Below are 26,970 nucleotides of genomic sequence, written 5' to 3'. Positions count from 1 at the left end.
TATATATATATATATATATATATATATATATAATTATTTTTCAAGGGGTCCTAAAGAAAATATAAAATATTAATATGAATTTATAATCATAACAAATATTATATAGGAATATTATTTATATATGACAAACCCCTATGAATGTATAATCATAACAAATATTATATAGGAATATTATTTATATATTGTTTGTGACAAACCCCTTGAGATGTACTATGTGGTTTTGAGGAGGTCCCAACAATTTATTAATAAAATATGATTAGATGTATGAATATATACATAATCATGACAATTAAATAGTAATTAGGAATATTTATATACATTGTGACAAACCCCTTGAGATGTACATTCTCTTTTTCCAGGAGGTCTCAAAATCTAATATATAAACTAAAATTTGTTAATTATGAAGTAATATAACAATATTAATATAATAATAAAACAACAACATTTAATTTTAATTCGAATATTATTTATTTTGGAATCCCTAAATATAATTTAATATAAATTAAAAGGCAGTAAAAAAAAAAGTGATATATAGTGATGAGAACTGGAGAAATAAAATAAGCACCTAAAATGAAAGTAATGTCAAAGCTTAATGCAAAATGTAAAGATGCTGATGGGTTGATGACAGGTTTTGTGAGCTTCACCTGAACTGAACTGTGATGGCTGTATGCACCTGCGCTCCTCTCTGAAGATCCTGAGAGAAGCGGAGTGCTTTCATCAGGACACAGAGGCAGAATCACAGAGTTCAGCATCTCTGAGACACACAAACTCAATTTGTGCTTGGTCTGCCTCGCATGCTGTCAGTGTGTGTGATCAGTTACCTGAGCAGTCCTGAGCTCTTATGAGATGTTGGGGATCTTGCAACCTGTTTGTGCGCCATAAGCCCAGACCCTGCAGATACTGTAACATCAGCATGACATTAAAAACCACTGCAACTTAAAACGCTGGCATGTAATGCAATATAGAGCTTTTCTTTTACAGTGTATAAAACTTAAAAGGCAGCGACTGTGAAATATCATCTCAAAAACATTGCAAGAATTAGATGTTTTGTTTCCAGTCAAGACTTGGAGAAACTTATTCATGCCTTTATCACCAGCAGGGTGGACTATTGTAATGGCCTTCTCACCTGCCTTCACAAGAAGACCACTAGACAGCTGCAGCTCCTCCAGAACGCTGCTGCCAGGATTCTGACTTGTGCGCCATAAGCCCAGACCCTGCAGATATACTGTAACATCAGCATGACATTAAAAACCACTGCAACTTAAAACGCTGGCATGTAATGCAATATAGAGCTTTTCTTTTACAGTGTATAAAACTTAAAAGGCAGCGACTGTGAAAATCTGACTTGCGAAAGAACTGGTCAGTTTCTTCAGCAACAAAGCAAACTAGCTTGGTTTTTGTCCTTTTTTGTGCAATTATTAAATTTATAGCATAAAAATTGATTTCTACATCAATTGAATTCCTAAATATATATGAACACGCAAATATTATAACGTATATACAGTACGTCTTACGAGAGCAAAAAAGGTGTTCTCTCAGAAGGCAGATTAGAAACGAAAGTTCATATAGACTGTTACAGAGCAAACTGAGATCACAAGTGACTTCAGTTCATTTAATCAAGCATTTCATCTGCAGGTTTCCTTCATCCCATCAGTGATTGAGAGCTTCAGTCTATGTAACAGCAGCTGTGAAAACAGACCTCATATCAGATACAAAACACACTTCAATATGCATTTTAAAGCCCATTCAACAAAAGACAACCAATGAATGATCAATAACGCTTTATTTTAAAAGTAAGTTTAGCAAAAAGTCAATGAAACGAGAAAAAAAGGTTCAAATGTAACCTGTTCATTCAGTAGGTGATCAGGGTTTCCTCAACACTGCACATATTGTATGTCTAACTCATCAGACACACCTGATTCAACTCAAAGATCATTAATCGAGACTCCAAGACCTCAAATAAGCGTCAGATAAAGGAAGACGTCCAACATGTGCTCTGTTGAGGACACAAAGCATGCTTACAAACGACCTAATCTGTCTAACCAAATCCTGCTGGCCATAAATTAGTAAAAGACTATAGTAGAAAAATGTCATGTAATTTCTGATAGGAAAAATACTCTAATAGTCACATAAACCAGGGAAAACTTCATACAATCTTCAAGGAAGTCTTTTTGTTTTATAAAATACGCATTACAAATAAAAGTGTTTGGTACATAAAATAGCTTTCAAAACATGGGATGTGTTATGGGTTTTTACCATACAGTGTTAATTCAGCATAGTCAACATATTATAGGGTGACCATACGTGCCATTTTCCCAGGACGCGTCCTGGCCAGGATTTCTATATTGCCTAAAATATCTAGGTTTTGGCTTTGTTTGCGTGTGCAGACCGATCGGTGTATGACATCAAAATACCATACAGACGGTTCCTTATGCTTTCAAAATGCTCTGGAGGTATTTTGATGTCATACACCGATCGGTCTGAATACAGTTCATACAAATAGACAGCAACTGTGCAGATATGAAGAAAATGAACACAGTAGAAATATTTCTTGTTTTGCTATGCTAAGTAGTGTTTGTGTGTGTGTAGTGCTCCAGGAGGTCTTTATGGAGTAGTGTAAAGGTAGAAACAGACACTTGAAGGCAGCCACATCATCTGAAGTGCTTCACCAGCTCTGAAATAACAGATTTAATATAGATATTAGTATATTTAAAGGAGTAGTCCAAAAATGGAAATTTGCTGACAACAGGCCACCCAGTATGTAGGTGAGTTTCTTCATGGGAACAGATTTGGAGAAATGTAGCATTGCATCACTTGCTCAGCAGTGGATCCTCTGCAGTGAATGGGTGCCGTCAGAATGAGAGTCCAAACAGCTGATAAAAACATCCACAAGTAATCCACACCACTCCAGTCCATCAGTTAATGCCTTGTGAAGTGAAAAATCGCATGTTCGTAAGAAACAAATCTACCTATAAGGCGTTTCAACTTAATTCAAGAAATACGAGTCCATACGCAAAATATGAGTCCATAATCCATAATGACGCTTCATCAAGTAAAATCCGCTGTTGTCCTCTCACATCAAAATCCACCAGCTTATTTAGAACTGCTTGTAAATGGTAATTGATCTGTGCATATTTCTCTCCTGATTCAGGCAAGATGATTTTTTCACTGGAGGAAACAATATTATGGATTATGGACACACATTTTTGCCAGAAGCAACAGTTTGAAGGTAAAAATGTCTTGATGGATTTGTTTCTTACAAACACACAGCTTGTGGATTATTGTGATGTGTTTATCAGCTGTTTGGACTCTCATTCTGACGGCACCCATTCACTGCAGAGCATCCACTGCTGAGCAAGTGATGTAATGCTACATTTTTCCAAATCTGATGAAGAAACAAACTAATCTACATTTTTGATGGGCTGATACATTTTGATTGTGTATGCATGTACTAAACGCATCTACGGTGCTTTAGAAGGACAGGAGGCTGTAGGTAACCTATGTGTGATCAGACAGCAGTCGTTCAGAGGAGGCCGCAGGACTTGGGCGGGCGGAAGGGGTTGTCGCTGGACGGTACACCCACCAGCAGCGGGTCTTTATGGCCGTTCTGCAGGCAAAAGTTCTTCAGGTCTGTGGCAGCTTGAGAAACCTACAGAAATTACAATTAAGTCGACATTTTAAACGATAATATGCATTGAGTGCACACACCCCTGAGCAAACGTAACAGTTTTATTCCTGTCTATATTTTGAAGGTTTTATCGAGGGGTTAAAAACAAGAATTCTGAAACTTGCCTTATCTAATGTTCAGGATTCTGTTCTGGAAATGTATGCAAATTAGTGCAAATTTAATCAGCTAATACATAATTTGCGCATTTAAACATAACATTTCAAAAGACTTTTGGAAAATTATTCTTAATGTACTGTGATCAAGTTTTTTTTTTAACCTATTAGTACCTTGCCCTACATTTATGGTTGTAATAAGCTTTTCTATAAGTTATCTGATCGCTTCTGAGCATTAAACAAAGTAAATCTGTTTTTGTCAGAGTGGCATGAGGAATTTATAGGATGTAAAAAGTAATTAACTGAAAAACTAGGTTAACACTACTTTGAAAAAATAACATTGGCAAACATTGCATTTAAAGTGAAATTTATTGCACAGTATTATAAAAAAAAAAGGCATTTTCATATTGGGGTCTTTTAGGCTGGGTCACCATAATTAATGCACACAAAAACAAAAAGTTTAGTTTGGACACATACCAAGGTTTTACAATTGTATTCTTAAAAGTAACATAATATACAATGAATTACCATAGTATTGCAATCTGATACCATCACTCATAGTACCACCACCAGAGCTTCAGTTTGCATATATTTACATTATTAATGAGCATGAGAAACAACTTCTAACAGTTGTCTGAACTTTACGCCTAAAATACGCTTCTGGCAGTTAAAAAACTCGTATAAAACAGCTTAAAAGCATCTCGGACGTCAAAAAAACTAAAGTTATTTACCTATACAACGCGTTTAAAATGTTGTTTTGTCGGTTAGCGTTAGCACTAGCAGTGACTCAAACCGGATAAACTCATCCATAAACTCTCCAAATCCAAAACTCTTTCACGTTTATTGTTGAAGCTGGCATACTTACGTTAATTCGCCGTATTTTGGCCTCTAGTCTGAGCTGTTTGACGGCTTTCTGCACCACAGCCACACTGCTGCTGCTAGCGTTATTGTTGGACATGATGACTGTATGTGCTATTGCCCTACACCAACCCTACCCCTAAACCAACCCCTTACAGGAAACTTTGTGCATTTTTACTTTCTCAAAAAAACTCATTCTGTATGATTTATAAGCTTGTTTCCTCATGGGGACCTCAAAAATGTCCCCACAAGGTCAAAATTTACTAGTATTACTATCCTTGTGGGGACATTTGGTCCCCATAACGTGATAAATACCAGGTACACACACACACACACACACACACACACAATGTTGTGTTTCCATGTTTTATGGGGACATTCCATCGGTGTAATGGTTTTTATACTGTACAAACTATTTTCTATCGCCCTACACCTAAACTTAGCCCTCACAGTAAACTTTCTGCATTTTTAGATTTTCAAAAAACTTCCTTCTGTATGATTTATAAACTTGTTTCCTCATGGGGACCTAAAAAATTTGGTCCCCATAACGTGATAAATACCAGGTACACAATACAAGGTAGAGTGTTATTATTAGCCTATATATATATCTTTCATAATCTCTTGAAAATTTAATTCTGTTCTAGGGACACAAAAATATGACATTGTGATGTACAAAAGGTACAAAAGCTGTTAATGGGGTGATACTTTTTCAAAAGTCACTGAATTGTGCCATTTACGTACTAATATTTACCTTTAAGTTACTAATATGCCCCCGTTATGGGTAAATATGGTACAAATGTGTAGCTTTTGAAAAGGTACTGCCTCACTGACAGCTTTTGTACTTTTTTATTGTAGTGTACATATGGCTCAGACTCCTCCTTCGATGTGGGCCTTTTATCATTTCCAACCGATGAAGTGATGAACACAACACAACTGATGAACTCATTTTGAGTTATGTTCAAGTCCTCGTCAAAAACAATGTGGGAAATTATGCATGGTAAGCATGAGCTATACTAATAATGATATTTGGTGCCTTCAGAGCTACAATATTTCCCGTAGTTATGACACCATCTAAGACAAGTGTGGTCAGCAGTTTTTTTTTTTTTTCCAGAGTTGATATACATTTCTCACCATAGTTTCACAGGGGAAGAGGACATGTTGTTTTGGTCTCAGGCTATCTTGTCTCACCAGTCTTTGTCTTTACTTCTGTTTTTATGCTCGTCATTAGAAGACTACAGTATCATGGTAATATATTTCATTTTAAATCATGTTTAGTTAAAATTACTGCGATGATTGATTGCTTACTGCACTGCACTGCATTTTAGCACAAGACAACACTTATGGTAGTAAGGAACAGTCTGGTCATTTGTGGTCACTTTAAGTCAAGCAATGATAAGAACAAGGCTTCTATTACATGCTTCTGTAAAAGGTTAAGGAATAATGACAACAGAATACATATTATTTACTTGTCTTAATTAAGTGTGTGAAGACTGAATCAGATATTTGATTCATGGAGGTTTATGCATGATAAATCTCATGTCTTGCAGGTGTGTCCAGCTCTACTGCTTCAATCCTTCATCTGGATCTCTCTGATGGCAAAGGGTAACATACCTGTGATGTGGTAACGTAATGAACACCAGTCTTTACCGAAGACTGTTTTCCGATAAGCAGAAAACAAAGCTGTTTTACTGGCAGCACATTTGCGTAAAACAACTTCTCTTACAGCATCCAGTGTCACTTCAGTTGAGGTCAAATGGTCACAGTTTACAGCTTTCTGTACTTGCAGTGTAGTCCCTTCTGAGCCCTTTATTTTTAAGAGTTTTAAGGTTCTTCATGGAACCATAATGCTAATTAAGAACCTTGATTTTTAGTGTGTCTCAAAGCAGCCTTCCAAGCATGCACTGGTGTGTATTCCAGGTGTGCAGTATGACGTGACTCATATCGTCAGCACAATGTGTGTGGTCCGGCAGTCGATGGTGCTCATACCCTGCAAATACACTTCTCGATACGAGCAGGTGAGCGCAGCCGAATGGCTCTTTGAGAAATCGCCGTGGTAGAGGGTCAGGGTTTCTCAGGACCCTGCGTTTGTAGGCCGTGTGGAGTTTGTGCAGCCTGCCGCGGGAAACTGCTCGCTGCTGCTGAGGGACGTGAGGGAGAGTGACGCTGGCATCTTCCGGTTTGTGCTCAGCACTGCTTCCGGGCGAAATTAGACAAACGATCAGGGAATCCAGCTAGAAGTAACAGGTGAGTGGAGAGCCGGATAGGTGATAGGTGTGAATAAAGACCTTTTACATTTCAATGTAAGAACTGGAATTGAACTGATTATACAGAATCAACCACTAATCATTTTGGGCTGCTTAAAGCTAAACCATGTAACTTTTTTTCAGAAATAACAATATTTAAATAATAAGCGAGTACACTATGCAAGTTGTGGCCCTCTAGCGGGCGAAGCATAAAACTACATGTTACTGACTTGCGTTTTTTCCTTCAACCGCTAGGGGTCCAAAAGCTACACAGTGTAGCATTTTGAAAAATGTAAATATAAAGATCTTGTCTCACAAAAAGATCTTTATATTTATATTGATTCCTTGGGCAGATGTCCATATCCAGAGTAATTTACATCGCATTGCATTACATTTACATAAACTATAGCAGCGGTTCTCAAAGTTTTTGGGGCCAGGGACCCCTCACAGGGGAGAAAACTTTCCAAGGACCGCTAATAATTATAAAAGCAGTTAAGCATATGCTTACTACAATTTGTACTCTTTCGGCACTTCTGTTTTCCTGGAATTTGGATTTTTTTCTGGATTATATTAAATGTACCTTTTTTCCCCATTAAAAAAAAACAAAAAACAAAATTTCATAATAGTCTGATAATTTGAAATCATACAATATATAGTTTATCAAAAACTATGAAATCTGTTTTATTTTTTTCTCAAATTTAGTTTTATTCTCAAATTCAGTGTTTTACATTTTAAATTTTCTGGATTTCATTTTAATGGTTTAATTACATTTTAATAATCCAAAAGGATGTTTAATGAATTAAACTTAATATTTTATTACATTTTTACAACAATATATGGCCATATGAAATGTTTTACTTTCTTCAGAAAATCTGTGTTGTTTTTTTTTCTTTATTTTTAAAGGAATAGTCACACTATTTTTGATATTTGTGTTATTTAACATTTAATTATTGCATGTTTGCATCATATTCTGAATTTGCATTTCACTGTTTATATTAATTTCAAGGAATACTAAAGGGAGGGGAGTAAATGCATGCTCACATTTAGTCTAGCAATTCCCCATTCAAATCTAGGGGAAGTCGTGGCCTAAAAATTTTCTGGATTTCATTTTAATGGTTTAATTACATTTTAATAATCCAAAAGGATGTTTAATGAATTAAACTTAATATTTTATTACATTTTTACAACAATATATGGCCATATGAAATGTTTTACTTTCTTCAGAAAATCTGTGTTGTTTTTTTTTCTTTATTTTTAAAGGAATAGTCACACTATTTTTGATATTTGTGTTATTTAACATTTAATTATTGCATGTTTGCATCATATTCTGAATTTGCATTTCACTGTTTATATTCATTTCAAGGAATACTAAAGGGAGGGGAGTAAATGCATGCTCACATTTAGTCTAGCAATTCCCCTATATACCTAAAGGTTGCGAGTTTGAGCATCTCTGAGCATCTCGAGCATCTCTTCGAGCATCTCTGAGCATCTCTGTTGATCTCAGGTCCGGCAGGGATTGTAGGTGGGGGGAGTGAATGTACAGCGCTCTCTTACACCTTCAATACCACGACTGAGGTGCCTTTGAGCAAAGCACCGAACCCCCAACTGCTCCCCGGGCGCTGCAGCAAAATGGCTGCCCACTGCTCCGGGTGTGTGTTCACGGTGTGTGTGTGTGTGTTCACTGCTGTGTGTGTGCACTTAGGATGGGTTAAATGCAGAGCACTAATTCCTAGTATGGGTAACCATACTTGGCCACATGTCACTTCACTTCACTTCACTTCAATACAACAAGCATTAATACAATGCTTCTGCACTTACTCCCGATTTCTCTAAACATGGGAAAAAATCGGAAAACAAAGTAACTAGTGTTACTTATTTGAAAAAGTAACTTAAAAATAAAAAGTAATGTGTTAGTAACTTGAGTAATTTAAAGTAAAGTAGTCTGATTACATAACTTATGTTACTTGTAATGCGTTACCGCTGATAAACACACGTTAAGCATAAACTTCTTCTTTCTGGTCCAGATGCGGAGCTGGAGGTAAAGACCGAGTCTGATGTTGTGATGGAGGGAGACTGGATTTTGTTTGTCTGTGGTTCATGCATCCCCTCTATGACTGTACCAACCTACATTTGGAGGAAAGATGGGCATCTGCGCAGTCAACACCATAGGAACAACATACTTGTTTTGGAGTCTGTCGAGCTGGAGGACAGAGGCCGATATTCCTGCACCATAAGCGGTCATGAGGGACTCAACTCCATCACATCTGCTGAAATCACTGTTAGACCTGGATGTAAGTTAGCTGAGAGCTTTATTTTGAAACATCTGATGTGTCTTCAGAATGAAATGACAGTTCTTTCTGCAGGGAAAAAAATTGAGTATTGTTTATCCACAATCATCAGTCTGTTTCACTGTTTCTGATAATAAAGCTTACAAAGCAACAGCAATAAACATGGTTTGAGTTGAGTACAACTGTATGTTTTACTGCTTGTCATTCCTCACTTCTTTGTCTGTTTAGATCCTCCAAAGAGCGTCTCAGTGTCCATCAGTGCGTCTGGTGAAATAGTGGAGGGAGATTCAGTGACTCTGCGCTGCAATAGTGATGAAAAACCACCTGCAGAAATCAGCTGGATTAAGTCTGTTTCAGTCTCTGTTAAAGGTGAGAATCATCTCTGTTGATCTCAGTCAGCTCATTGTCTGTATGTAAAGAGTAACAGTTCTTCTTCCTCTCGTCTGCACGGCTGAAGAAAGCAGCTCATCTCTGATCAGGGTGACGGTGGGAATCACTGCAGCTGTTGTCTTGATGTCTGTGGTTTTCATCGGGCTGTTGATCACAAGGTGAAGGAGACTCTGTGTCTGTACTGTCAGAAAGATTCAGAGTCAGTTTGTGTTCACGTTCATTTCTTCTTCTCTCTCAGGAAACGAGCGACTCCATCAGAAGAGCACAAGCACGGATCAGGACACAATAAGACGGTGAGTACGTCTCCTCATCTGTGTCTGTCAGTTCTGGAGGGAGAATGAATTCTCTCATCATTGTGTCGTCAGGAGTCTCCTGAGGACGCCTACATGAGCCTTGAGCCCAAGTCCAGATGTTCTGAATACGACACTCTGGATGTGAGTTCCTCTGCTGTTGCTGTTTATCATGTGGATGTTTAACATCAGATCTTATTAGTGATGAATATGTTCACTTCTTCTCCAGAATATGAAGAGATCCTGTGAAAACACAGACCAACCTGAAGCTCAGGATCCTATATGATAACATTGTTCAAAACTGACAATTCATTTTTTTTTAATCTTATTTAATTTGACAATTTTAATTAGATCTGACATCTTCATTTCATTTGTCAGTTCATTTGGCATTCGTTTTTAAAGCTGTGCTGTGAAAATGCACAGTATTTTTTACTTTTGAGTTATCTCTTTACATTGACACAGGGAAGTTGTATTTACCTAGAATATTAAGTACTTTCAACTTGACAAATTTAGTTAATTGTCAAGTTTATGAAAGTAAAGTGGACTCACTTTAAGTTTTCAAAACCAATGTTCATGTTCATTTCACCTAATTTGGCATATTTTCTTATTCAACCAAATAAATGCTTCTTTCATTTCAACTGTTGTTTTATTTCACATGTTTCAGCCGTGTTTCGGTTGATGCTGAAATATTTAATATTGTAACTTAAGTACAAACAACTTGACTGAGCCAGTGTAAAATAACTCAAAATGTTATGTTAAATGAATATGAAGTTTGGTATTTAATTTTGCCTTGTTATTTTAAACAAACTTTATGCCTACAATTCTAGGTAAATACAACCTAACTGAGTCAATGTAAAAAGATAACTCAAAAAGTTAAGAAAACTAAGAAACAAATATTAAGCAAGTAAGAAATGTGAATATCACATAAATGCTGAGAAACATCTCAACTGTTAAATACGTCAGTTTATGGCATGTTCCCAAAAATATTGAAACACAGGATGCAGCATTGCATATGAGCTGCAGCCTTCTGTTTGTGAAAGAGTTGCTTCATGCATCTTAACAAATGAGTGTCATCTAAATGCGTGTAAAAGTAATGAAGAGGACTTGCTTTAAAAAATGCTACAACAACAAGGTGTCTTCTTTGTCTATATTTCAGGCGTTTTTGCATTTACTTAAGCTGGGTTAGAAAAAAAAACCTCTACAAACGTGAAAAACTCCCTTAACTTTGTAAACGGCACCTTAGGCTGTTTCCTTGCCATTATTTCCTTCAGCTTGTTTACAACCGCAGAAGATTGTTATGCACTGTTTTCACTTTTCTTTCCCTTTTTAGACTGCTTTAACTTAAATGTGTATTGTACAAAACGCTATGCAAATAAAAATGAATTGGAGCAACATTGTATCGTATCTCGCTGTTTGCTTTATTTCAGGCAGTGTGCGAATACAGTGAATTTTCTTTTTAAAAATGATTTCTATCAGGTGTTTTTGTGATAAATAACGGTCGTGTTTTTAAGTGGTGTTCTTATAGGTAAGAACCAGATTTAACAGGTTTTGCAGAACAGGGAATTGAGGAGGGTTGCAACAGCATTTCTTGTCTAAGGTTAATCTGGCACGTTTACAGCAGGTCATCCGGTAAAGAAATCTCGATTCCAACACAGCCGTTTGATGTGCGTGTAGTTACACGTGCTCTCCTCTAGATGTCGCGTCGGGTCGGTGAGCTGCAGAGGTGTGGAGTGTGAAGGCGCTGTCCGCGGTGCTGATCGGTCACTCATCAACTGTGACACGTGTGTGGAATGTTCAGAGCTCTATTCCAGAATACCATCCATCCATCCATCCATCCATCCATCCATCCATCCATCCATCCATCCATCCATCCATCCATCCATCCATCCATCCATCCATCCATCCATCCATCTACCTACCTACCTGTCCGTCCGTCCTTCCGTCCGTCCAACCATCCATCCATCCATCCACCCATCCATCCATCCATCCATCCATCCATCTATCTATCTATCTATCTATCTACCTACCTACCTGTCCGTCCGTCCGTCCTTCCGTCCATCCATCCATCCATCCATCCATCCATCTATCTATCTATCTATCTAAAGTTGGACAAGCAGCTGTGTCTTTCATCTCAGTGTGTTTGTCACCATCCTTGATTCAACTTAAGAAGGCCTCCTCAGTGCCCTGTTCTGAAAAACCTGTTAAATCTGGTTCTTACTTATAAGAAAAATGCCACTTAAGATCTTAATGGGATGTTTCACCTCAGTTCCTTGTGTTTAGAGCATTGTGAACTTCCATTCACATGTTTCAAGTTGAGATCTACCCCATAAACAACTTGTGTAAGTTGTCTTTGCAAAATGTCTTTGCATTGTGAAAGCAGCCTTACAGTTAAGCACATTCACTCATTTTATTTGAATTCTAATATAAGGTATAGTGAATGATCAATTATTAAATCCTCCTGATTTTGCTTATTACTGTATATTTATGTGAAATAGCTGGGTTATTTGTTGAATGAGGCTTGATGACTGTTTTAGAGGAAGTCAATGCTGTTAAGAAGCCATTTCTCATGTCTCTTACAACACCAGCATTACGGTAAAAAGAAAGAAAAAGAGGAAGGTGAGCTATTTTCTCCAGTGCCATGTGAATGTCACATTGACTTGAGTTTCCATAGTTTTTCAGTGAACTTGCATGTAAAAAAATCTCTTCAGTTCAGCTCCCATCTATCTGATTTAATGCAATGAGGTTTGATTGATTCTCATCAGGGTTGGCTGAGTATCTGTGTTGAGATATGCTCTAGTGTCCTGTGACTGGTGGAGGAGCGTCTCACACTCAGACAGAGGAAGTGATGAGAGACAGGATGTCTGATAATAGTTAAATATTGCATACAGTACATCAACTATCATTGCTACATGACGCTCAAACCCTGCAGGTCAAAGCAAGATAGGGACAACTATATTTTTTACAATGCAAATACATATTTTTCTACAGTTTCGATATAGGTAGATGATTAAATATCACATTTAAATATGCAAATACACTTAAGTCTGCCGTACTTTAGTGTCATTTTAACACCATTCCAAATGTTTTCCAGAATGTTCAGCCTATTTTCTTTGATTTCTCTGCTCGTGATTCCTGGTGAGTCTCAAAATCTTATTTTCATGCATATGAAGAAATCCATGACTGTCGTTCAGTATGTTTTTCTGTATACTGTGTTTAATGACAGTTTGATATTTATGGTGGAAAAGTGTTGCTCATATATTGTAATCGTTCAGTTCTGCAAAACGAACACAGACACCCGCAGTACTGTGCATTATGCCTATAGTGACAGATCAAATTAGACACTTCCTGGAAATACTGACTAGTGGCGCCATTTTTGTGTTCATGTAACGTTTTTTGTTATTCACTTGGTGGCATTTCAGAAAGTTAGGGATACAGAGAGCAGGACTATGAGATGTTGATCCTGTATTATACGTTGTCTTCTGTCAGGTTTCAATGAGTAAAACTGAAGAGTTATGATATATTTAACAAAAACTATAAACACAATCAAAGCAAACATTGAGGTACATGACGTAAGGTTGAGCACATCTTACTTTAGAACTTCTGTGTTGTTGAGAAAAGTGAAAACACATTTACACAGAATGGAAGAAATTTCATGTATTTGCTTGTTTCATATTTTCCAGTGATCTGCAACCAGAAATGGCAGGTTCAGTACTCAATTTCGATGAAATGTGCCCTAAAGGGTTCAACAACACATTTATCAGGCAGGTATAACCATCCAAATCATCACACTGTGACAGAGACATTCTGGACTGTAAACCCAGTTAAAGGTAAAGAACCCGTCAATCTGTTGGATCATCCAGATTACAAAGGCAGAGTTCAGTATTTACCTGATAAAGAACAACGAGCTTTTGTTCTCAAACTCAGTAATGTGTCACATCAGGATGAAGGAATGTACTGTCTCAGAATCGTGGCAAAAAAAGATAGATATCTGGGTTATCCTGGCATTGAGCTCAACGTGACAGGTACAGTCAAACTAATATTACACTGACAGATTTTACTCTGTTCTTTCTTATAAACATAAAACATGTTTTCTCCATGATTTCAGAGCTCAGAGGGGAGATTCCTGAAGAGATCGTTGAGGGAGAATCACCCGTTTTATTTTGTAAAACCACCTGTATCCTCTCAGATAAAACAGACTTTACCTGGTATAAAAACGGCAAGCGTTTATCAGAATCGAGCGACTCGGATAAGCTGTTGCTGCAGTTGGTCAGCAGTGATGATACGGGAAACTACAGCTGTGCAGTGAGAGATCAGCAACATCTGCCGTCTCCTGCCGTCACTCTCAGCGTCGGATGTACGTCAAGACTTGATCTTCATATCAGCAAAATACAGTCCAGACTGATCAAATGATGCACTGTGAAATGTAATGTTTTTAATTTTTCAGATCCTCCAAAGAGCGTCTCGGTGTCCATCAGTCCGTCTGGTGAAATAGTGGAGGGAGATTCAGTGACTCTGAGCTGCAGCAGTGACTCAAACCCTCCTGCTCTGAACTTCAGCTGGTTTAAGGAGAATCAAAGCTCAGCTGTTGGATCTGGACAGAGTTTCAGCATCTCCAGCTTTAACTCCAGTCACAGCGGACGCTACTATTGTGAGGCTCAGAATCAACATGGATCTCAGAGATCAGAGTCTGTGTCTGTAACATCTACAGGTATTAATATGAGACTCTTACTGAACTCTGCTGGTGTCACGAGCATCATTTGAAATGATGTTTCTCTTCACTCAGGTGGCCAGAAAACCCTTCTGTATGCAGCGGCTGGAATCGGGGCGGCGCTCATCTGCATCTGTATTATTATTGTAGTAATAAAAATCAGCAGGTAAGAAAAAACTGCTGTCATTTTTGCTGTGGAAAAACCTGAAAAACACCATAAAACATCATAAAGGTGGTTTATGTGACTCGTATGCTATAACCCAAGCCATACATGTGGTGAATAAACAGATATTTAACTCATTCATCATGTAGAAAACAATCTCATTCTTCATCTTGCATTTTGAACAATGCCATATAATTACATTTTCTTCACATTCCTCACACTAAGCTGTCATATGACTTCAGAAGATCTATATATTACATGGTGTAAAACATACAGCATACAAGTCATATATAAAATACTTTTATGACACTTTTAACCCTTAGTCTTTTTGACCTGGAGAGTATTCTCTTTTTCCAGTAAAAATGCTAGTTATTGTTAATCGTACTGGACTAAACCTTACTGACGTTGCTCACACAGGATATAACCACTTTTCTAAAAAAAAATTGATTTTTTTTTTCATTTTGAAAAAATGATTGGCCTACAAAAATTGCCTATAAATTTCTCATTATGCTATATTATTACTAAATATTAGATTTTAAAGTAAATATATATTAATTGTGCTTTTTTCCCACTCTGAACTGAGGTGCATAAGCTCAGATCAATGAGGCCTATGATCAATCAGTTCCAAAAAGAAATACAAAACCTGTGCTAAATGACAGAAAACAAGCTGACAAAAAGATTGAATAACGATATATAGCATAACGAGAAAATGACAAGCAATTTTCAGAAGGCCGGTCACTTTTCAGCTAATTAGGTAAAGGATTTTCAGCACAGAAAACAAGAATAAATGCAGTTTTTCCATGTTTTATTTTATTTAATTTTTCAGGATGCTTTGATGAATTGAATGTTCAAAAGAACAGCAGTTATTTGAAATACACATTTTTGTAACATTATAAACGACTTTTCACATTTGTCTTAAAACTTTTGTTCAAATTAAAGCGTCCTTGAGAAATAAAAGTATTAATTTCTTTAAAAAAATCGAACGACTCCAAAACTTTGAAACTGAAGTCTACACTCTAAAAAATGCTGGGTTAAATACAACCCAGTGCTGGGTAAAATAGGGACAAACCCAGCAATTGGGTTGTTTTGACCCAGCGGTTGGGTTACTACCCAGAAGGTTGGGTTAAACATTTAACCCAACCGCTGGGTCAAAACAGCCCAATTGCTGGGTTTGTCCCTATTTTAACCAGCACTGGGTTGTATTCAACCCAGCATTTTTTAGAGTGTATGCATGATATATAATATAGAAATGAATATTCAAAACATATCTAAAAATAAATGCATTTTATTTTCTAGTTTTTGCACATAGTGTTTGAGCTGTTGACTAGTTTGATCATATTTTTCGTAGTTGTAAATAAAAAAGTATTAGAGTACGTTTAGGCTTTCTACCAAACTTCACATTTAACTCAATCTGCTACTTGCTGTTTCATTGTAACTGTTTGTGAAGTGTACTAGAAATGTCTGCATGAAAATAGTTTCTACACCACACCAGTTTCTGTGTAATCTTTGCTTTCTGTGACATGGATACTGTATGTTTCCTTTTTCTTCTCTCCAGCAGGAAAACAGGAGACGCCGGCGGCCAAAGTGGCGTTTCAAAACAGGCAAGTCCAGAATAGCATCTGTTTCAGCACATTTTCATGTAATTGTGATCACAGTGGGATCATCCGGGCTGTGCGTGTTAATTCAGGAAAACAACAGCACAGCCGTAACGGATCAGACGAGCGCGAAACCTTCAAAAACAGCCGATCCGAATGATTTAGTGTACGCCAGCGTCACTCACAGCAGACCCAGAGAACCCCAGAGAGCTGGAGATGAAGACGAGGTTCAGTACGCCAGCATCCAGCACCACAGAAACACCAGGAACACGACTGCGGAGGCCGGATGTCAGTATGGAAACACTGTTTCTGCCGGGTGAGACACACTCCATCATATAGCATCAATAGGGTTAAAGATGTGAACAAACACACAAACTCTCTTTCTTATTAAGAAAAATGAGGCACAGGTAGCTTAGACGAACAAGTTTTTATGGGTGCACAACATGGTTCATCTTGTTTTGTCTTTTTTATTCTTATTGAACAGATCAAATGCTGAAAAGGCGGATGATTCCGATGTGATCTACAGCAGCATCAAAGTTGCATGAAGAATCGGAGCGTCACTGAACATGCTTCTCCATTTTCCTACATTGAAGTCGGCATGAAATAGAAGTTGCGACTAAAAAGCGATTCCTCTTAACAAACAAGACTTTATTTTATACATCGGATAGGCCTACATATGGATGGATCGATCACAGAAAGATGCATTAAGAAAATAAATAGGGTGAATTTTAATTTTTACTTTGTGTTGACGTTTGAGTTGAAATGTGCTTGTGTGACCGTGTGCGGTGACTTTAAATACACAACACTTGTGTGAGAAACAGGACGTGAAACTATAAGAGCTGTGAGCAAGCATATGCAAAACTTCCATTTCTGAATGGAGGAGAGGTTTAATTACGCTGAATAAACTGCTTTTGTGAGGAGACTTACGCTTAACATTTTATTATCGGCTAATCTTTGCCAAAAATGTTTTGTCAAAGCAAACGTTTAGCATGTTCTCACACAAGTCTTTAACAATAGTGAATTGGATGCTGTATTTATTTGCCTTTAAAGGATGCATTTTTGAGCTCTTCTTGTGTTGTCTGAAACTCTATACCTATTTCTAAAGGTGAATTGACTTGTTGAGAAGAGGCGCAAACACTGAGATAGAGGAAGGCTGGCATTCATTTTTGACGTGATATTCATTAATAGTTCAGCAGTTTAGCAGCAGTTTAACTTCCCGTCATGCTGCTGTTCTTATCATTTCTTATCTGTGACCATTCCTTCCTGTTTATACTACGTTTAGAAGAGTTAAAAATGTGTAGAAAGGATTGAGTAAACAATAAAATAAGGTATATTGTGTTTTTGGTGAATGCTGGTTTGATCAGTATTGTTTATCCTGTACATAATTATGAGTGAAGCTCTTTAAACCAGTGCTTCTCAATCAGGGGCCACGGGCCAATAGGGGGCCTCAGAGATCCTCCAGGCCTATAGTAAGTGTGCAGTCAGGTTAAAAGCGGCTGCTTTAGTGGTGTTTTTGCTGTTTGGTATGGCAGCTGGATTTGTGCTTATTTGTTCAAGTTACTGTATAATTGAGCAGGGTAGCTTAAATGCTTTTGAAGTGGTAAAAAACATGAGCTTTGAATATGTTTAATATATAAGTTAGGTATATAAGTATAGCTTTAATGTACAAAGCAAGTTTGCAAAAAATAATACTGAAGATTTAAATCTATCTTGTATTTACTTAAATCGCAATAAGTTGACAACAAGACAAGTTTTTGTGTGCATGAGTTTCTGTACTGCATGTGTATGCTTGCAAAAAGAGAGAGAGGTGGAGAAAAACAGTGCGCTTTTCATAGATAATAAAAGATGCGCGCACACACACACACACACACACACACACAATTTCTCAGATATTTCTGGTTTCATGATTTATATTATCAATAGTTAGTATAATCCTGCAATTTATTTCATTTATTTTCCAACCTTCCAACACAAAATGATTGCTTTCGATCTCTAGATCTGTGGTGTTTGAGGAAATCCTGAAGATGTTGCACTGAATAAAACACTAGATGTTGTTCCACATCCTCATCTGTAGATGTGTGTCAGGTAAGCTGAATTGTGTAAAGTGAAGCTGCTGTTCGAGGTGTTGCTGTTCAACGATGCTCACATGCTAAGTGTTGCTAAAGTTTGCATGAGATACACTTATTTGTAATATTTTTTAAGCACCAGTGTGTGATATTGATATTGTGTTTTATGCAATCAGTTTATAAGTGAGTTTCAAACAGCTGATATTCAATCTTAAATCACAAGGTTTCATTTTCAACCTTTAGAACAAAATAACCCCATTTACAACATTTGGTCATCATTTACTCACCTTCCAAAGCATTATGGTGATATGCTTTTCATGTTTGACATCTCATTTTATACAAAGATTGAGAAATATGTAACAGTTAAATGTGTATTTGCTTTGTGTAATATTTGCTGTCTTCAACCTCATTGCTACCAATCTCATCCAATGAATTGTGTAATAAATAGATCAAATAAACAATTTTTTTTTGTACAGTCAGTTGGTTTTGAGTCCAAATTCAAAATGAACCGAGTGAAAATAACCTAGGTTGTTTTGTTTTTGCTTCTCATTGTCCCTGATCTTAAAAGTGAATTTAGATGGTCTTAGTCGACTTTCCATTTTGCTGAAACTGCTCAAACAAGTCAGTGTGTTTGATATGTGTTTGTACTGTGTTTTTTACCCTTTTCTTTGTCAAAAGATAATAACTGGGCAATAACTGTGTATTAACTAGGTACTAACCCTGAACCTACCCTAAACCTAAACCAAACCCAAACGCATGTAATTACCTTTTATTGCTTCTAAAATCAGCATGTTGTCTAACAGTCAGACTGCTGTAAGAGGCAGTAAAATGCGCTTCATATTTTTGACCACTAGATGACAGTAAAGTCAATGGAAGTGCAGAAAAGATTGGAGTAATCCCAGTTTCTTCATTTTTGGGAATCTTTCAATAGATCAGTTCTTTTAGAAGAACAATACTATTTTTACTTGATCTTTTGTCAGTCTGGTAGTGTAAGTGCTTGTGTTGTCTCTCTGAGACTGGCTCTGACCCACTGAAACACAATGTATTTGCTCATGATTGTGGTACATGAGGTTGTGCTGCACCATCGCTCCATGTGTTAAACACAGAGTTTGAGTCAGAAAGAGGAAGTGAATCTAAGAGTTCTAAACTTTCATCTCTTAAAAACCCACTCAGACGCTCCTGCAGCCATAATGAGCATCTTTACACAGTTCTTTCTGTCATGTTTCACACGTTCTCTCACAAAGATTTAACTACAGTGAATTCTAAAGCTTCTTATTTGTTTGGATCTGGAGACTTTTCGAGTTGTGCTTATGTAGTTGAGATGGCGTCACACATATCCCGGAAGAGGAAGACAAATATTTTGAGCTGCATAATCAAGTGTGAAAACTGTAGCCATTTGACACTTTAAGCTGCTGATGTTTTTGTCATTTGGGCGTCGACACTCAGACATTGACACTGCAGCGCAGTAAGACCATTTTATTTAACATTAGGTAAATTAATAGGGCTACAACAGATTATTTGTAAAAATGTGGTCATGACTTAATATAAGCTCCAGAAGTTCAATATTTGATATAGATACATATGTCAATATTTTGTGAAGCTCTTTAGACACACAAGGCCTGACATGAGAAACATCCTCAGCACATGTCAAGCCTTCAATGAGCAGTGAATTAATCTGAAGTCATTATGATCTCTGTCTATTGATTATCAACACAATAAAGTTTGTGATGTTGTATAGATGATGCTCATAATGTCATAATTATTTTATGATTGCAGAAATCATCATGGTGACGCCACTCGTAACGTCTCTTCCTCTGATCTTGGTGATCATGACTGCGGGTGAGTCTTCAGTTTCAGTCACTAAACAGACAATTTAACACTCGTGAAAAGCTGATTGAGCTCTTCACACTTTGTAGCTCTTAAACTGACATGAGTGTTTCGCTGTCAGCAAACAAATAAAAATGTTCAAAATGAAAAGATACTTTATGTACACTGGTTCAAAACACCTGAAAAACCACCTAATTTTCTCAGTTTTGTGTTTCAGGGGTTGATGGTCAGCAGTATTGGGCAGTGAATTACGGTCCTTCATATGTTTGTGCATTAAAGGGTTCAACAGTGAAAATGTTCTGTGTTTTAAACCATCCACATGATCATCAGCTCACAACAGCCTTCTGGACCAAATCTGCTGTAACTGATGGAGAAATATCAAACCTGTGTTTAGACCCAGAAAAGAGCGGAAGAGTTCAGTGTGTCAGTGAATATAAAGACACTTACAGTATCACTTTGACGAGTGTAACAGAAGCTGATAAACACATCTACTACTGCAGATTCACTACAGACAGAGGAACATGGATAGGGATTCCTGGGGCTCGGCTGGATGTCACAGGTGAACTCTGGTGAGCTATAGTGAACTCTCACAAATACACCACAGACACACAAACACACACATCAAGCACTTTATCATGTAACTCCATCTGCCGTATGACATTCTTTCTTTTGAATACAAAGAGAAATGTTAAATTAAATGAGTACTCATTCATATAATGACTATAAAAGGTGAAGATGACTTCTTCATGCTTTAAAAAAAAGTTGCAAAACTGTGTCTGTAAGTTGCAAAACTGTATTTTTGGATCGAAAACCAGCAAACAATACAATCCAAGGCAGACTCAAAAGAGTAATCCACAAAACAGGCAAAGGTCAGGGCAGGCAGCAAACAATCACAGGAAACCAGGTAAACAGTCAAAGGATGACAACCACAGGCAAGACAGAAAACACAAAGATGTTACAGGTTAACAATATTCAGCAATCTGAGTGTTGTGTGCATCTTAAATAGTCCTCCTGATACGAAACATTTGTTAACAGATGTTAACATGAGTTCCTGGGCAGAGGGAACCTGGAAAATGGAGTCCGGGGTGAGTAATGACAGTAAAGGGGTGGAGTGCCCTCTAGCAGAGCTCATGGTCACTCCAGCTGGTAATTGTAACAGTGTGAACTATTTTGAGAAATCAAAAACAAGAGCTGAAACACAAGCTAAGGAGCTTGCCTGTAATAATAAAAAATCAATTAAAATGAAATAAAATCAATTACATTACAGTTTCTTTCTCATCAAAACCAGTCGTATGTCACTTGGAATATTTAGTATGAGTTGCATGGGAGTGTTTTTTATTCTTTTGCATCCTGTTTTTAAAGCCTGAAGATGGTCACCATTCACATTCACATATCATTTCATCTGTTTAACTGAATACGTGACTTGTATTATCTTAGAGCTGATTTTACTGTTATATGAAATTATCTTTTTGTCAGAAGAGATTAGTTTTTGTCTTGACACAGTCACTTGTGATTATAAGAAACTAAAGAAAGAGATTATAGGAAGTAATGCTAGATTCCGTGTTCATTTGGGCCCAAAGACATTGTTTTATTGAAACATACATTGGCTGTGAATCTACTTTGAAATGATTTTGTGTTGTGAAAAGTGCTATACATATAAACAAGAGCTGAACTGCTATTAAATGGACAATCATTAGCAGGACATTTGTTAACATCTTCTGAAAAAGAAAGGAGTCATGAACGGCTTTAGAACAACAGCAGAGTGATAAATAATGACTGAATTTTCATTTTTGAGTGAACTATCACTTTAAGCCAAGTACCGCTCACTGCTGAGCCAAATGGCCTGCAGCTCCCCCTCTCTAGATGTCCAGCTCCACCTCTGTGGAACTAATGGGTGGAGTCATGTTTAGCGATAGGGTAAAGGGTAGGGTTAGGGTGTGGTTAGGTGTCTAGCGCCACCCATTACATCCAACGAGGGCGAGCTAGAGCGGCAGCTCCTCCCATTTGGCTCGAGATGGTCCTCACTGCAGAACACAAGATCCAGGGCGCATGGTTGGATCCAGATCCAACACCTCCCACCTTACATATACCTAAACCTACCCGTCTCCACCCCCTGATCCCTAAACCTACCCATCTCCACCCCTAAACCTACCAATCTCCACCCTCTAGATGTGGATCCAACCACGCCCCCTGGATCTTGTGTTCTGCAGTGAGGGGCTGCTGTTAGGCTCTGCAGCGAGCACCCTCTTCTTTAAGCTGATGAATCAGTGAGTTGTTGTTGTTGTCAGATCTGCAGGTGGAGACAGAGCAGAGTGTGAAAGAGGGAGATTCAGTCCGTCTGATGTGTAAAAGCAGCTGCTCTCTGCCTCAACAAACAACATTCATCTGGTACAGAAACACACAGAGATTAACTACAGGAGTCATCACAGTGAATCAGCTTCAGCTGCAGTCAGTCAGTCGTTATGATGCAGGAAACTATCAGTGTGCTGTTTCAGGATATCAACATCTGCCCTCTCCTGCTGTTTATCTTAATGTTGAATGTGAGTACAAACGGATTCATTAACATTAGTAAAATATTTCACTAATTATTGAGATTAAATTACTCAGAATTTGTTTCAGGCCCAGTAATATAGGCTGCATGATGTTTTTGTTTATATGACAGGATTTATTTTTAATAATGTAATAATATGTCAAATTAATGTGAATCAGGAATCTGTGTTTATAGACCCTCTTTATGACTCATGGGTTGATAAATCAGTAAATGTGACTGTTTTATTTGTTGTGCACCAGTTCAGATGTAGATTTATATCTTTGGATCTCATCACTGAAATAAAGTCTCTTGATTTCTACTTAGATACACTTCAGTAATTGTTAATAATGATAATGGAAAGTCTTTGCATAAATAAAATAATTATGTTCATATTTTAAATATATTTAATCTAGATCCTCCACAGAGCGTCTCAGTGTCCATCAGTGCGTCTGGTAAAATAATGGAGGGAGATTCAGTGACTCTGATCTGCAGCAGTGACCCAAACCCACCTGCAGAAATCAGCTGGTATAAAGGAGGAAAGTCTGTAGGATCTGGAAGAATCTATAACATCACAAAGATCAGCTCTGATCACAGTGGAGAATACAAGTGCAAGTCCAGAAATAAATATGGAGAGAAAGACGCAGATGCTGTGATGCTGAATGTGATGTGTGAGTGAACGCTGGTGCAAGAACTGAGAACAGATCCTCTAGTTCCACTGTGTTTTATCACTGTTCATTGATGAGACATTTCATTCTTTGTATTTTAGATGGTCCAAGAAATGTTGTGGTGACCCTTAATTCATCTGGTGAAATAGTGGAGGGAGATTCAGTGACTCTGAGCTGCAGCAGTGACTCAAACCCTCCTGCTCTGAACTTCAGCTGGTTTAAAGGAGAAACATTTCTGAAATCTGGTGACACCTACAGCATCACTAACATTACGTCTGAAGCCAGTGGAAACGTTTATTGCTTTGCTAGAAATGAACATGGATCTAATGGCTCTGCTGCTGTGACTGTGAATGTCATGTGTAAGTCTACCTTTATTTTTGGTCAGATCTGGCTGATTATTTTTTTTATTATTTGTCTTACTGCATGTCATTTTACATTTTTGTCTTTTTAGATCCTCCAAAGAGCATCTCGGTGTCCATCAGTCCGTCTGGTGAAATAGTGGAGGGAGATTCAGTGACTCTGAGCTGCAGCAGTGACTCAAACCCTCCTGCTCTGAACTTCAGCTGGTTTAAGGAGAATCAAAGCTCAGCTGTTGGATCTGGACAGAGTTTCAGCATCTCCAGCTTTAACTCCAGTCACAGCGGACGCTACTATTGTGAGGCTCAGAATAAACATGGATCTCAGAGATCAGCATCTGTTTCAGTCTCTGTTAAAGGTATTCACCATAAACAGACACTCTTTGAGTTTCATCTGTCTCTAGTGTGAAATGATCATCATGAACTTCTTTTTTTCAGGTGTTCAGAGAGCTGCTCTGCACACAGTTACTGGGATTGTGGTGGGATGTGGAGGATTGATCATCATCATCATCAGTGTGTTTATTAAGTGAGCTCCTGCATTATAAAGACATTTTACAAGTTAACACAAATGCAGAATTTGTTAAACTTACTGCAACATGTTAAAGGTTACTTGCAATAAATTATACTGTTCAGTACTTTGTAACAAAATTTCCAGGAAGAAAAGGAGAGACGGTGGAGCTGAAGTTGTCAGACAAAATCAGGCAAGTTTGATAATACATACCTCAATCTACAAAAGCAGCAGGATCATGATATAGATATTATATTTGACTATAAAAATTAAGACTTAAAAAGTCATGTACTGTTGCTTGACTAATATTTGAGAAAATAATTCAGATTGATCTCACGATAACTGTGTGATTATTATTTTATAAAACAGCAGGATGATCGTGTGGGCAGATCAACAGAAACGGCTCCGACCAATGACGTTCCAGTGTATTCACTAGTATCAGCCAATCAGAGGGATGATCTGTATGCCAACATTAAAGTGAAGAAACCCAAACGCTCTGGGAAAGAACAAACAGAAAAAGAATCTGGAGGTGCTGAAGAGATTCAGTATGCCAGTGTTCATCACTTCAAGAACAAAGACATGAACAAGACTGAAGAGACTACTGAGATGCAACATCTATCTGATGCCAATAGGTGAGAAACGATTCGTCTGAACCCAAATGAAACCTATTCAATGCTTAATCAGACCTCTTGTTTTTTTGTTGTCGAAATGATGGATTGTCACCTGCTGGTGGGATTTTCTGAAATGCCATATTCTTTTAATTTCTCCCCAGATCTGAGGATGTGATCTACAGCTCAGTCAAATGAAGAACATGTGGTCGATCCGCATACTATTGATGCTCATGGGAAACCTGGATTTGAGTCCATCCCAGGTCATGTTCTAATTTCTCCCCAGATCTGAGGATGTGATCTACAGCTCAGTCAAACGAAGAACATGTGGTCGATCCGCATACTATTGATGCTCATGGGAAACCTGGATTTGAGTCCATCCCAGGTCATGTTACAGCTCCCTCTCTGCTTGATTTCATCCATTTACATATTTATGGGACTGTTCTGCTGTTTGGACATTAATGGCTTTCAGCTTAAAATCCACTAGTTTATTACGATCTTAATTGTGAATATCACACACACTGCCTTCACTCTACACTCACACATGGACGCCACTCAGACCTGTAATAGCCCTTTAGCGCTCGCTTTGTAATGTTAATGTGGAACAAATGTTTTCTTTTGTGTGTTTATACTGTCATTTTATTGCTAAATACATACAATTTTAACATTGTCAGAAAGTCTTTATTTTCATTATGACATCATTGTTATGACAATTTAGCACATTTGATCTTAATTGCTGCTCTGGTCTATTTGCCTGTAAATACCTGAACCAAGTTATAATAATTTTCAACTACCTGCTCATAAGACATATGTTTTCAGGTATCTATTTTTATTTGGTTATTGAAAGTGTTGATGTCGTTAGTGACATTCACACAAAGGCACTTGTAACCATAATTTTAGCCATTTAAAATGAATTAAAGTAAAAAAAAATGACAATGGAGCTTGGCAACAAGCTTCACACTGTAAGTTGATGAGTTGGTTTACCTGCCTCTGGTAATAGAGCCTTTAGATGTATGCTGAGGCTTTTGAGGTCGGTTAGAATCTGCAATCTCTGATCCAGTTAGTTTACTGGGTTCCATGGCTGCAATACGCTTTATACCACCAACTGGCAACCCGGGGTGTCGAAATACTAATGGGCAAACTGGCAGTGTGTGGAATCAATCAGACCAAAACAAAAACAGACATTCCGACACAGAACCAGTGTTGCCAAGTCTACAGTTTTCTGATGGAATTGGCCTAGTTTTATACTGCTGCCATGGGTTGTTTTTTTAGTCCGTGGGTTGAAGCAAAGGCTTCCACCCCCCAGGAATATGATTCTGACCAAGGTGGAACCCTGTGTTGTATATAAACAGTCATTTCAGCATTTTATAGGAATGCTCCAGGTACTAACATAACCTTGGGTTCCCTGAAATAACGGCAATGAGCATTGTGTATACCATGCTAGAGGGAAAATTCTGTTTTCTCAGAATACTGAAGCCTGATTTGTTAATGTTCTTGTTGCTACCCAAACAAATGGAATTTCAGCTCGCCAAAACGAGCAGGGCTGACTGCCTATACAAGTCAGCACTGAGTGCCATTGTGCAAATTGGTGCAAATTGGAAGGCAAGCGCGAGACTTCTTTGAGGGAGGTCCAGCCATGGCAGGACTTAGTCCTCTCCTTTTCTTTTCTGCTGAATCAGGATGGATTCTGCAGCTCAGTGTCCAGCATCACTTTGGCCCTGGTGCTTGGGGAAGGGATATCGCTTTGCAGTCTGAGGGCGCTGTCGGAGCTCAAGGTTTGACTTCGACTGAGGCTGAGAAGGTGACTGAGCAGGATTTGCAGGCTGTTGAGTCGGCGGAGCCTTCTGGCGACATGAAACAGGAAGTGGTACATAGCTTCCGATGACTTCTGCACTGCAGTGAAGCGCTCCACGAAACCATCCAGAGCACAGCCAAACAGCCCAATGGGGGAGCCTGGGGAGTCGAGGAAGGTGGCCTTGTCTGTGTCCTTGATCTTAGTAAGGTTTAACCAGTAGCACTGGTTTTCGTAGCACGTAGAGTCAGGTCAGTCACGCTGCTCAGCTCCTTGAAAGAAGCAGGGTTCGGGCCTGACTCT

General features: G+C 38.0%; 3 protein-coding genes and 1 long non-coding RNA gene across 4 annotated transcripts; 2 read left to right on the top strand and 2 right to left on the bottom strand.

The window, feature by feature from the left end:
* Nucleotides 1–679: 679 nt before the first annotated feature.
* LOC107700816 (uncharacterized) lies at nt 680–2,355 on the bottom strand. The gene is made up of 3 exons (XR_001635577.1): nt 1,845–2,355; nt 822–900; nt 680–754 (listed from the first exon to the last, which is right to left on the bottom strand). It is a non-coding gene; the product is annotated as an uncharacterized LOC107700816 (long non-coding RNA).
* Nucleotides 2,356–2,421: 66 nt separating this feature from the next.
* LOC107700815 (guanine nucleotide-binding protein G(I)/G(S)/G(O) subunit gamma-5) lies at nt 2,422–4,740 on the bottom strand. The gene is made up of 3 exons (XM_016502628.1): nt 4,646–4,740; nt 3,499–3,649; nt 2,422–2,674 (listed from the first exon to the last, which is right to left on the bottom strand). The coding sequence occupies exons 1-2, from the start codon at nt 4,736–4,738 to the stop codon at nt 3,524–3,526; spliced, it is 219 nt and encodes a 72-aa protein (XP_016358114.1). The 5' UTR covers nt 4,739–4,740; the 3' UTR covers nt 2,422–2,674; nt 3,499–3,523.
* An 8,197-nt stretch (nt 4,741–12,937) lies between these two features.
* LOC107700830 (B-cell receptor CD22-like) lies at nt 12,938–17,346 on the top strand. Its single transcript, XM_016502645.1, has 8 exons — nt 12,938–12,984; nt 13,530–13,871; nt 13,955–14,203; nt 14,294–14,557; nt 14,633–14,723; nt 16,276–16,321; nt 16,408–16,631; nt 16,800–17,346. The coding sequence occupies exons 1-8, from the start codon at nt 12,942–12,944 to the stop codon at nt 16,858–16,860; spliced, it is 1,320 nt and encodes a 439-aa protein (XP_016358131.1). The 5' UTR covers nt 12,938–12,941; the 3' UTR covers nt 16,861–17,346.
* A 2,816-nt stretch (nt 17,347–20,162) lies between these two features.
* Nucleotides 20,163–25,501, top strand: LOC107700829 (B-cell receptor CD22-like). The gene is made up of 11 exons (XM_016502644.1): nt 20,163–20,220; nt 20,426–20,767; nt 22,497–22,748; nt 23,152–23,406; nt 23,505–23,762; nt 23,855–24,118; nt 24,198–24,285; nt 24,415–24,460; nt 24,637–24,899; nt 25,040–25,138; nt 25,261–25,501. The coding sequence occupies exons 1-10, from the start codon at nt 20,166–20,168 to the stop codon at nt 25,071–25,073; spliced, it is 1,857 nt and encodes a 618-aa protein (XP_016358130.1). The 5' UTR covers nt 20,163–20,165; the 3' UTR covers nt 25,074–25,138; nt 25,261–25,501.
* Nucleotides 25,502–26,970: the final 1,469 nt, after the last annotated feature.

This window comes from Sinocyclocheilus anshuiensis, unplaced genomic scaffold, assembly GCF_001515605.1.
Source record: "Sinocyclocheilus anshuiensis isolate Anshui unplaced genomic scaffold, SAMN03320099.WGS_v1.1 scaffold1127, whole genome shotgun sequence".
In the NCBI taxonomy this organism is placed as follows: Eukaryota; Metazoa; Chordata; class Actinopteri; order Cypriniformes; family Cyprinidae; genus Sinocyclocheilus; species Sinocyclocheilus anshuiensis.
This window is presented reverse-complemented; position numbering and strand designations above follow the sequence as displayed.

Excerpts from the sequence above, each read along its gene's own strand:
- LOC107700815 (XM_016502628.1), bottom strand. The coding sequence starts at position 4,738 with ATGTCCAACAATAACGCTAGCAGCAGCAGTGTGGCTGTGGTGCAGAAA. Across the intron at positions 3,650-4,645 it reads CCAAAATACGGCGAATTAAC|GTTTCTCAAGCTGCCACAGA; the intron begins GTAAGTATGCCA and ends TAATTTCTGTAG.
- LOC107700830 (XM_016502645.1), top strand. The coding sequence starts at position 12,942 with ATGTTCAGCCTATTTTCTTTGATTTCTCTGCTCGTGATTCCTG. Across the intron at positions 12,985-13,529 it reads TTCTCTGCTCGTGATTCCTG|TGATCTGCAACCAGAAATGG; the intron begins GTGAGTCTCAAA and ends CATATTTTCCAG. Across the intron at positions 14,558-14,632 it reads TGTGTCTGTAACATCTACAG|GTGGCCAGAAAACCCTTCTG; the intron begins GTATTAATATGA and ends CTCTTCACTCAG.
- LOC107700829 (XM_016502644.1), top strand. The coding sequence starts at position 20,166 with ATGGTGACGCCACTCGTAACGTCTCTTCCTCTGATCTTGGTGATCATG. Across the intron at positions 23,407-23,504 it reads TGTGATGCTGAATGTGATGT|ATGGTCCAAGAAATGTTGTG; the intron begins GTGAGTGAACGC and ends TTTGTATTTTAG. Across the intron at positions 24,900-25,039 it reads CATCTATCTGATGCCAATAG|ATCTGAGGATGTGATCTACA; the intron begins GTGAGAAACGAT and ends ATTTCTCCCCAG.